The 11,868-nt window shown below is 32.4% G+C and overlaps 1 protein-coding gene across 2 annotated transcripts in view; it reads right to left on the bottom strand.

Annotated features, from left to right (window-relative positions):
* Window positions 1–364: 364 nt before the first annotated feature.
* LOC109597992 (uncharacterized) overlaps window positions 365–11,868 on the bottom strand; it is a 129,254-nt gene continuing 117,750 nt past the window's right edge. For both annotated transcript variants that reach the window (XM_020013800.2, XM_049970788.1), the window contains exons 3-5: window positions 2,301–2,424; window positions 1,880–2,236; window positions 365–1,630 (exon numbers count right to left, since the gene is read on the bottom strand). In XM_020013800.2, coding sequence (XP_019869359.1) covers window positions 1,452–1,630; window positions 1,880–2,236; window positions 2,301–2,424 — 660 coding nt within the window. In that variant the 3' untranslated portion in view covers window positions 365–1,451. The remainder of the gene's footprint in view (window positions 1,631–1,879; window positions 2,237–2,300; window positions 2,425–11,868) is intronic.

Here is an 11,868-nt window from a genome sequence, read left to right as displayed (position 1 = left end):
GTTTTTAATTAGCTCAATTAGAGCGAATTCAGTTTTCTATTGTTGGGAGACTATTTTCGAAAAATGGATACATATATGAGACGACCAATACATGTAGGCTAGATTCGAAAATGCAGTATTTGTTCATTACAATTGATTGAAATATATTATGAATATATTTATTATACCATTAAAATGAACAAATTTCAATTTAATAAAGTTCAAAATATTTTTAGCTTTTTATTTATTTTTAACACATTAAAGTTAATTAATTAACAATGATTTTTGATCGAGCTGACTTTAATCATTGTGGAAGAAAACTTTTTTTTTGGGGGGATAATGAAAAATGAGGTAGGATTAAATTAAACAACTTGTAGAGTTTACATTGTATTTATCTATAGATACAGAAACTTAATAAAATTTTTAATACTTAACAATAATATGATTTGTTTATTAATACTGACATTTTTACAACAAGTAATCCTAAAATTACATTTACTTTTATTCAATTTTTACAGATTAAATTAATACGTGGTATGTATATTTTTACAAATTAAAATTACAGTACTACTCAAGTGACCTTAAAATCAAGATAGGTGAAGATTTAGTAAATAATATACAACATGCATTGAAATTTACGGGTATATTATATTAGATTATTATAAGTAAAGATATTGATCCTATCTTGAAGATAAAACACTTGTTTTAAAAAATTAAAGTTTCTAACACTAACTTTTTTATTTGGTTCCAATGATTTTAGGTATAGCTAATATAAAAATTACTATAAAATCACTAGCTCTTATACAGTACTTTTTTAATGGTTCCCACTGATTCACTATTATATTTTTCTTAACAAAATCTATTCTACTTTCTTATTGTTGAAATAAAGGCAATAAGATACAAACCTCTTAATGGATTAGCTCTTTAGATATGACTGAAACAAGATATAGGATAAGGATATGTTTGCATAAATCGATGTGATATATTATCATATTAGGTTTTTAAGAAGCTGTAATTAATTTCGGCAAATCGTTGATTAAATAGTATCAAAATTCAACTACAAGCTTTGCGTTAAACCAACTTTATTGATTTTAGAAACCAACTTCTTGGAACACATACATAATTCATTATCTACTATAGTAATTTATACAGTGTAAATTAATTACCAGAACCTAATTTTGATTCTTACACTTATAGTTTAATACTGTAAGATTCGTAACACAATTTTTGATACTGTTTGAAGTGACTAGGATAGAATGAGTAGAAAAGGTCTTACGCATATCTTATCACAAATACATAACCTTAGGCCTTAGCAAAAACAATCTCGAAACAAGGAATCAATCGCAAAAAATTCACCTAATTCAAATATCGAATTAACTACGATCAAACATAAATCAGTGAATCGTTTGCGAGCGCACGAAACGAATACAATGGAGCCGCAACAAAAAGAACATTGCCACGTCCAGGCGACATTAAAATACGTCGGGGATGGGTTGACGGGGACCCGGCGGATGGTAATCATTGAGGTCATCCGCCCCGCCTGGGGCGCACTGATGGGGCGAACAGGTGACCTTGGCGCCGTGGCCGCAGATGCATTCGACGCAGTTTCCGGTGTTGTGTGGCAGCCGGTCGCCTATCTGGTATTCGCGTCCTGAAAAATTAATCGGTTTCAATAATTACGAACGGTTTCGGACAATTGCGGCTTCGGCAATAATTCAACGGAGGGTTGTTCCGGGTACGGTTGCGGACCGGGGACACAAATGAATTTGCCTCATAAATATTTCAGCGTCCACTCGAAATCTGTCTTGTGTTCGCCAGGTACGGAATACAAATTAGGGGGAGCCGCATGTTGGAGCTGACGTATAAATCGTTTTGAATGTGTATGGAGATATTCCCTTACCCATTACAACACATCGCTTAGGTTCCTGTGCTGTACTGGTGCTCGGATCCTCGCTTGAGTACTCGACCTCCGTTTCTTCTGTGTAAATCGACGAATCGGTCATGTTCTCCGATGAGTTAGTCACGAAATCCGTTGATACGTTGGAAGACGTTGTGTGTGATGTTGTTTGTACTGTGGTCGTTGACGTTGACTTTGTCGTACTCGTCATCCTTGCAGTTGTACTTGATGACGTTTGTTGTGGGGAGGAGGCAGACGAAGAGGAGGAAGACGAGGATGAGGAGGATGATGAGGAGGAGGATGAGGAAGAAGAGGACGCGGACGAGGAAGACGCTGATGAAGGGTTTGCTGGAATGCTGACTAGAAAGACAACGTTAATTTAAAACTGATGGGTTTGATGGATATTGTGTTTGTAAATTCTTACTGCAAGGGGAGAAAGGTCCTCGATCTCTGCATGGACCTTCCATAGTTGGTGGACAGTCCTGCCACCAGCAGAACATCTCACCATCAAGACACAAGCAGAATTCGCATGGATCCTTTCTGTAGATCTGAAAAGTAAATTATTTTTTAGCGTTTGATAAATTCGATCCGACTTGAACTTTCCCAATGCGAATTAGTTAATTAGTTAAAACTCTCAAGTTTCAGTGAATCCGAAGGATTAAATTTCAAACTGAACACAGTGAATATTAGCGACTCAGACTGAGATTTAAATTAATTAATTTCCTGTTGACTATATTGTTTTAAAGTTTCAGTGTATTTGTGAATTAAGTTATATCTGCGATGTAAAACGACGTGGTTTTACTATGCGGAAATAAGTCGACTAAAAGGAATAGAACAAGAACTTTGAAAGACTCATAAATCATTTACTACTGGATTATCCATTTCGGTGATAAATTCCGCAAGTTTAAAAATAATTGTCATACTATCAAACTAGACTAATCACTTACAAACTATGGTGTTTACTTTGCTGAAAAGAAAATGAGTTTTTGCAGTGGATTAAAATTAATGAAACTTTTCTTCGTAGATTGAATTTTGAAGTTGCATTGTCTTAATGTTTGTGTGGAGATATTCTGAATAATAAATAAATTAAGACAATATAATCTAAAATATTCAGCATTGTCATTGAGTTATAACCAAAACTTCAGAATGCTTAAACAAAGAAGTGTTTCTTTTATGTCCCCAAAAAAATAGCACATCGAAGTTTATTAAAGCCAGTTTATTATCACGGAACGTTAGTTACATTTCGTCGACGCCCCGTAATGCCGTTTTACGAGTTATTTTTTTAAAAACACAAAGCCGCAATTAATTTCAGAAGTTAACCGCATATTTTCACACTGTGTTATAAAGTAAATAACGAGGCGAAGAGCCGAAAGAAATTAAAATAAAAAAGGTTTAGCGAAACGTGGTCGAGTGTCGCTTCAGCTCGCCTAAATGGAGAGATTTACAGAACCCAAGTCATATTTAGGGATCGCTTTTATGACAATGGCGAAATAAATGCGGTCAAATTTAACTTCGAAACATAACACTTGTCGCACAATGAAGCAAATTATCTTTTATCATTTTTACTTTGTTTACAGTGATTTTAATATATATATATATATATATATATATATATATATATATATATATATATATATATATATTACTAATTTCTATCGATCCACTGATGATATAACATCTCTCAGTACAATACTAATCGATTCTAACAAAAGAACAAAATTTTATTGTATAGATTTTCCGTTTTAAGTTCCACTGTGTGGGTACTTGAAATATTTCCTCCACTCGACTTCGGAGTTAATATTTTCAGCAAATAAATATAGACCATACGGTCACGTAGAAAATTACAGGCCTGCTGCAGTTTCCTTTTATTTATTAGTTTTTAAATAAATTATATTCATGTGTATAAATATACAATAATAATTATTTATATTGTTTATATTAAAATTGTTCAATTGATGAAATTAATATTTTATTGTACCGAGATACTTTAAATGTTTAAAGTATAACTCATAATGGCTTATAACCGCATTGGAACCGATTTTGTGGAAATATTTAATTAACGACGTCGCACCGTCCGATCCGCGTATCTTAATTAATTAAGGCGCATTTATAAAATCGGGACAATGAGCGTAGTGAGCACTTGTTCGTCGCCGCCGCTTCTCTAATTACGGTAATGAGTCGGAGGCGGCACACCGTGGATAAACACAGGAACACTTTGAGGCGCTGCGGACCCGCCAAACCAATGCGGATAATTTTGTCTTTCAACGGCTGGAAGAATGTTTGACGAAACGACTGATAAAAGGGGGAGAGTGAATGGAGGGTGGGTAGATTGTTATTCGGGTATTAATATTTTATAATTTTGGGGGTGGAATATTGACTTATCATTTTCGAGTGGGTTTTTTATATTCGGTCTCTTAATGCGTTTCTTGTCGATTCTAAATTTTGTGTTAAAAGGCTTTTATCGTCGACAAACTCAATTTTGTGATTATATTTCTTGTCGAACCGCACTTCCATTATTTTTAAAAACATTATTAATTTTATGTAAATTAAGTGAAAAGGGAATTATTTTTACGATAATTAAATTTTCGACTTTTATTTCATTTGAAAATGCTTGCTTTTTTGTTTTATTAATTAGTTCAATTTGTTTAATATACAACTGATTTATTTGTTTTATTTGAACATTTCTCGTGGTTTTAATAACGATATTAATTTAGTTAATAAAAGGTTTCTAAAATCCACTTTAATGTCATAATAAACTTCAAGTATAACGATTTATAGTTAATTTAAACAAGGATTTGCCATTTTATATATCTCAGCGCTCCCTTTCTTAATATTCACCCCCGAATTTAAGCTTAAGTGTCCCAAGTCCTATCGTATTTGAACCTTTGTAAAACTACCACTAAAATATTTACTAAAACCTCATTCTTTTCTCATTTAATTTGCACGCACGAAGTAAGATAAGATTAAAAATGAAATGTGAAAAGACATGCATTTAACTAAATTATGTCACGTCCTATTTTTCTTTTCTGTTTTAGTGTTGTTCTTCACTAATAATATTTAAAATGAAAAACAAAAAGTATTTTCCATTGTTTGAATTTATAATTAACACTGATAAAATATTTCATTTGATTTATCTAACATAAGGTAATATTTGTTTAACGCGATCAGATAATAAAATAAAATCATATTTATAAAATTTCGACTGAAATTGAAAATATTTAATGTTACCAAGTGATTAACAGTGTCACTAAATATTCGCTCGACATTTTCAGCAAAGAACCGCAAAAAAAACAAACAAATTATTTACGTTCCTTAACGATAGACATTCACAAATGACCGGAGTTAAGTAACGGGAAAAAAAGTGTGCAATAAACATTTTACTGGGTGAAAATACAAGATAATTGCCATCAATATGTCTGACCCGCGTCAGACTCTGTTCATTCGACAAACGTTTCCCAGACGCAGGGTAAATCTATCATTGTGGACCGAAGATGGTCCTTTCTGTGTTACACACACATCCCGGCTGGAGTTTGACTTAGGATAATTGCTCTTCCAGAGTTCAAAGTTAAACATTTCACTAAATTATAATTAATTAATCACTGTATACCTTTGTATGTGAATAACGTTTCGACAAATAAGGATAAAAAAGCATAAACTGTAGAAATAATAGTGGGTCGAGATGAAAACTTGTCTTGACATTCGAAATTATAGTTGAACATCCGAAGGCGAGCAATTTCGTGCCGACAAAGAAAACGGCGAACATTTTAATAAAGAGCGTTTCCGACTTCGGCATTATAGGAAAGCCATGCGTTATTGATTAGAGAAAGGACATATTATGACAAGAAACAATACGACCAGAGAACAAACAAAAACAAAGTTGGATCAAGTGTTGGTGCCCTCGGTGTTTGTTTTATTGAGATTTTTCTGCAAATTAAAACACAATTTAAACGGACACTTTTGCGTCACTTGCTGAATTTTCGGGAACAATAAAATTAATTGGGACTATGCCAATGTATATATAATCAGTAAATCAATACGGAACGGAACGCTGTCCAAATTCCGAATAAGCTAAAACTAATAACATTTTATTCTCATAGCTTAGCCATTAGTTACAGAATCATTAATTCCGCAAAACTGTTTATTTAGGATCAATACAAACAGAATCGTTTCGGTTTAAAACTTTGCAGACCTACGTGATTTTATGTTAATATCGATTCACAGTCATTGTAAATGTTTACATTGTTAATTAATAAAATTTGATCATTTTTATAATGGAATTACCTAAAATTGTTTATTATATTATTTAATTATATCATTTTTCGACACGATAACGATTTACATTTTGAATTTATTATAATTTAGTATTATTAATTTTACTGTAAACCCATTGAACGAATTAAATTAATATTTAAATCCGTTATGGATTTATTATGAATGCGACAATAATTAAAATTATGTTTATTTATGAGATATTAAAATCTGTTTACATTACTACTACGATTACATTATAATATTTTATTTACAAATTACTGTAAAAAATTAATATATATTTGCAATTTATTAAACTGTTCAAAAATACATAATAAAAATGACTCTTATAAATTTTATAAATTGCAAAAAGACGTTTCTGTAAAAATTTACACAAAAATCACATAAAAACTTTTCAAGTTTTGTATTCGATCCATGTATTTTAATTTGTTTATTTAATATTTATTAAATAATTTATTTCGATTATAAAATATTTAAACAATGTTAATCGATAATTGCCATCCCAAAATAGCTTAGTTTTCCTGCATAAATAGGAGAGATTCCCCGAAAGCACCCCTTCAGAAGCTTACTGCGGTTAGTGATTGTCTAATGGGAATCAAAGGAGTATTTGCACCAATCATAATGCTATCCCAAAACCTAGCTGACTAGCCCATTACCTCTTAAAACACGGATCCGCCGATCATCATTTTTGGTAGATTCTATGCCTAAAAGATGCTAAGTAGTGATAGAAGCCAACGGTTACGCCACAAAATATTGAAATAATTTATTTCGATTATAAAATATTTAAGCAATGTTAATCGATATTCCTTCTAAACGATATTACGAAAAGCAAATCAAATAATAATTATATCAATATCTGTAAAATATGGAAAAAAAATTGTGGAACAATATTTTAAAATCGTAGATAAGATTAAAAAAATTTAAAAATTACTTTTTCCCGTTAATCGAAATTTAATTGTTATACTCTAAAAGTCTACAAAACATATTTTACCGTAAATGTCCAAGCTATATTTTAACATTACCTGAAATTCTTTGTTAGTAGTTAATTAAGTTTCGTAATTAAAAGCTTCAATTCAAGTATTCAGATAAACGAACAGTCGACGAAGATGTTTTAAACTACCGGATGTTAGTTTTGTGTTTCTGTTGATTCAAGTTAATTCAAAGTTCTTTTTTGTGTCAATATCAAAGGGACAGTTAGAAAAGGTTTGCTTTATCAACTTCTAAATCAGTGTTTTCTACACAAAACTCTCGAGTCTATTATTAAGACTTTTTCAGTATTCTTATTCATTTAAGCTAACATATATTTTTAATTTGGTTTGTTTTATTAAACGATCTGTTTTGTTAATAAAATATATCTTACAAGCAAATTAGATAAAAATAATATAAAATCAATATCAATCAACCATTATTGATTCTCATAATCTACAAAGTACATTTTACAGCAAATTCTCTGTAAACATTTAGGCAGTATTTGAACATGAGCTAAAATTCTTTGTTAATTAAGTTTCATAATTAAAATGTAATAAACGAACAGTCGGCGAAGACGTTTAAAAGTATCAGATATTGGTTTTGCGTCTCGGTTGATTCTAGTTAATTCAAAGTTCTTTTTATGTCAATATCGGCGGGACAGATTTGGTATATCAACTTCTGAATCAGTGATAGCAAATTGAAGTTTCTCAGAAAATAAATTTTACGGTTAATTAGAGTTTAAGAAAAAATAAAAGGTTTTTGCTAATCTAATAATCTGTGTTGTTACCCCTAGCAGCTGTGCAACACGAATTAATACTGGTGTTATAAGTGGTTTTTTAATTTATTTTCTAATTCTTTTAACGTTATCCCATAAGTGCTTAATGGGATTGAGATCTGGTGAGGAAGAAGGCCACTTTAATTCGGTCACACCTTCCATTCCCAAACAATTTTTGGCAACTCTGCTGGTATGTGGAGGAGCATTATCCTGCATAAATAGGAGAGATTCCCCGAAAGCACCCCTTCAGAAGCTTACTGCGGTTAGTGATTGTCTAATGGGAATCAAAGGAGTATTTGCACCAATCATAATGCTATCCCAAAACCTAGCTGACTAGCCCATTACCTTTTAAAACACGGATCCGTCGATCATCATTTCTGGTAGATTCTATGCCTAAAAGATGCCAAGTAGTGATAGAAGCCAAAGGTTACGCCACAAAATATTGAAATATTTGAGTTATTGCTAATTTTTTGTGAATATTAATAAAATATTCCATAATTTTTTCCATAACAAATTTTTTATTTAAAGTAAACTAAAAACCTGTGAATATAATGGCCATTGTGATTAATAGGTCGGTCTTGCAGTAAATTACGTTTGTTTAGATTTGCAACAGATTTGGGAAAACATTAAGAACAAGTAAGTAAATGTTCCATACTCTTTTCCACCACTATATATTGGGTGTCCCGAAATTATGTAAGACTTTTTAACAGAATATTCTACGGTCAAAATAAATCCTAGTTTTCTTAATAAACGTATGTGAAAAATGTCCCATTACGGAGTTACACCGCTTAGGATGGTGCCTCCTGAAGATTGATATGATATTTTTTTAGCGCTTTGATAGTATCAGAATCATAATCAGCATGTCTAATTTACCTGATAACTATAATTTTGACGCTTAAACCATAATCATTTCGAAAATATTAATTAAAAATAATCTTCACCACCGTAAGGGAGTATTTTTTAACATAACTTGATTAAGAAACGCAGGATGTATATATTTAATTTGTTTTATTTATTAACTGACTTATTGGTAAATAAGACTGCTAAAATTTAATTTTAAATTTTTCATATTTCATCTCGATCATTGAGATGAACGAATTTTCTACGAAGATGTTTAAAGATACCAGATATTAGTTTTGCGTTTCGATTGATTCAAGTTAATGCAAAGTTGGTTTTTGTATCAATATCGAAAGAATGGATGGAAAAGATTTGCTTTATTAACTTCTGAATAAGTGATTTCCACACATAAATCCCGAGTTTAGTATCAAGACTTTTTTAGTTAATGTGTACATATAGTCTATATATATTTAATTTGCTTTATTAATATTTATTAATTGATTTATTGGTTTATTAAAAATTGTAAACCTAGGTAAAATAAATAAAATTGTCGAACGATGTCGAACAAACATTGAAAAACTCAGACTGTTTTTTAGCATAACCTAAATCTTTTTAGTAATTAATTAAGTTTCGTAATTAAAAGATTCAACCATTCAGATGAAGGAACACTCGACGAAGATGTTTAAAGGTACCAGATGTTAGTTTTGCGTTTCGGTTGATTCAAGTTAATTCAAAGTTCTTTTTTGTGTCAATATCAAAGGGACAGTTGGAAAAGGTTTGCTTTAGCAACTTCTCAATCAGTGTTTTCAGCACAAAACTCCTGTGTCTTTTATCCAACGTTTTTCATTTGTTTTATTCATTTAGTATCCATATATTTTTAATTTGTTTGATTAATATTTATTACATTATTTATTTTGTTAATAAAATATTTGAGTACTGCATATTGAAACTAACTGACTGTGAAGCTTTTAATGAAGAGTAAATTAAATAAAAATGTTATCAATATTAAACATCGGAAAATGTGTTTCATGTTTCATTTCAACTGTAAGAAAAAATGTAATTTGATGGAAAAATGATGTGGTGTATCGTTTGAGATAGAAGCGTCAATAAAGCACGAATGGTTAGAGAAGGTGAGATATATTTGGTTTATAGAATTGGACGCGATTAAATTCTGGCGATCTGCCGATAAGAATGATGACATACGACTATAAAAACAAAGGTATTTTGCGATTAAAATGCCAGACAGACTCCATATTAAAATTCATATATTCTATGGCATAGAATAATAAAATAAACATTATTTCGTTGTGCGATGTTTTATTTCGCATGAATAGTAAAATTTATATATTCATTTTCTTGGTTGGTTGCACCAAAAAAGGTCCTGTTCAAAGGACAAGCAAGCGTCCACGATGAAGTGTAAACAAACAGTCGTCCGTCCTAAGACCGTCTTAATATAAGCCTAATTACCTGACCCATGTCAAACTCAACGCCCTCATTCAACAAACACTTTCCGGTTTTAGAGACGACCCGACTAAATTTATTACATAGTTCATGTTTTCTGGACCGCGTTTAAAGTTCAATCAATTAGGAAGTTTATCAGCCAGATTCACTCGTGTCGGTAGGTATGTAATTCTATGACCATTAGATTTGTTCATTTTGTTAGATGTATTTGATGATGATTGTTGATAATTTAGGTAAACTAAACTAATTTGTCAGTCCAAGACGTTGAATAGAAATGATTCTTTTTGGCAGTATCTAAAATGTTAATTAATGTGTAACCACAAGGAAATTTCAGAATGGGAGTTAACTTAATGACGAATCGCTCCCTCTAAATAAAATCTTTGATTTATCGGAGTTGCGGATGGAGACGTCATTGCATTTCTAATGCTCGCACAATAACTAATGGCGCAATGTTAAACTCCGGTTTGTTCTGTCGAAATTAATGAGGTGTATCTCTCTCTAGCCGTGCAGTGTTGATATTGATTGCCGCTAATGGTCGCAAAAGGAACGCGGGACCTCCGGAACGAGTTAACGATCCGAAATTTCACTTATCCACCACTTGCGGGACCCCCTTTAACCTTTCCGCCACGGTCCGGGCATTGTTTACACGGCCAATTTGAATTTTTCTTCCATTTAGGACGACAGGGCTTTTGTACCCAACAAAGCGAAAATGCGTTTTGTATCGCATGCCTAAGATTTTACGGAAAATCGCCTTGGCCAAATGGCCTGCGTTCCATATTGTATCCTTGACTACTTATTGGATCAAGCTGGAATCTGTTTTATGGGAAACGACAAAACGGGTTTAATGGTTATCCTTAATGACTCGCTATTTCAGGCTGCCCTTCGACAAATAGTAATGTTTTGTTAGAGTCAAATAGTTTTGTTTTGCAACTTATTGTTAGGTAAAAAAAGAACCATTACCATTTATTCTACTGCATTTTTATTAAAAGCAGAAGACTAGCAAGTAAAGTACCATTACAACGGGTTGCTATAAAAGTTAAAAAATATGTCAAATGGGATTATTTTTAAACTTAAAAACGTAAAGCAGCTGTACAAAAGAAACAATTCGAAACGTGAAACTAAAGGTGCATTATTGAAAAAGTGGAAATGCTTCTCGATTCCGTTTTCAGCAGCCCATTTGGTTTTGGTTGGGCCTTTGTGGTATCCGTGTGATGTGGTTAATACAAACGTGAAAAACGCAATTGCTTGTAGCATTCGTGCAAATTCCTGTGTTCTCTGTGCCGTAGAATTAATTACAATAGATTTAACATTAGCGGAAACGGTCCAATTTACCAATCCGATCGGCGCGGCAGCCTTAAACGGCGCGCAAAGTGTTGCAGCCGAAGCCAAAGCGATTCTTTCCTCCGCAATCCATTAATCCGTATCTGGAACGGCGTGAAATCGTTCAAAGAGCGTTTAGTTCCGCCTTGTCAGCGTCTAACATCCCTAATAATAATTAGAGCATATTCAGGTGTTGGGAACGTGCAGCCGATAAGACCGGTCGCATCCAGTTCCCTTTAATTAGGTTTGTTACCAATATTGCCTGTTCCGTACGGTGTGCAGGCGGCGGCAGACGGCGGCGTCACTCTGATAAACCGCCGAACGAATTTTGAAGGTCCCAATTAGGCCGGAATTAGCATAA

Source organism: Aethina tumida, chromosome 1 (assembly GCF_024364675.1).
Source record: "Aethina tumida isolate Nest 87 chromosome 1, icAetTumi1.1, whole genome shotgun sequence".
Classification (NCBI taxonomy): Eukaryota; Metazoa; Arthropoda; class Insecta; order Coleoptera; family Nitidulidae; genus Aethina; species Aethina tumida.
Note: the sequence above shows the minus strand (reverse complement) of the source record. Positions and strands in the feature narration are given on the sequence as shown.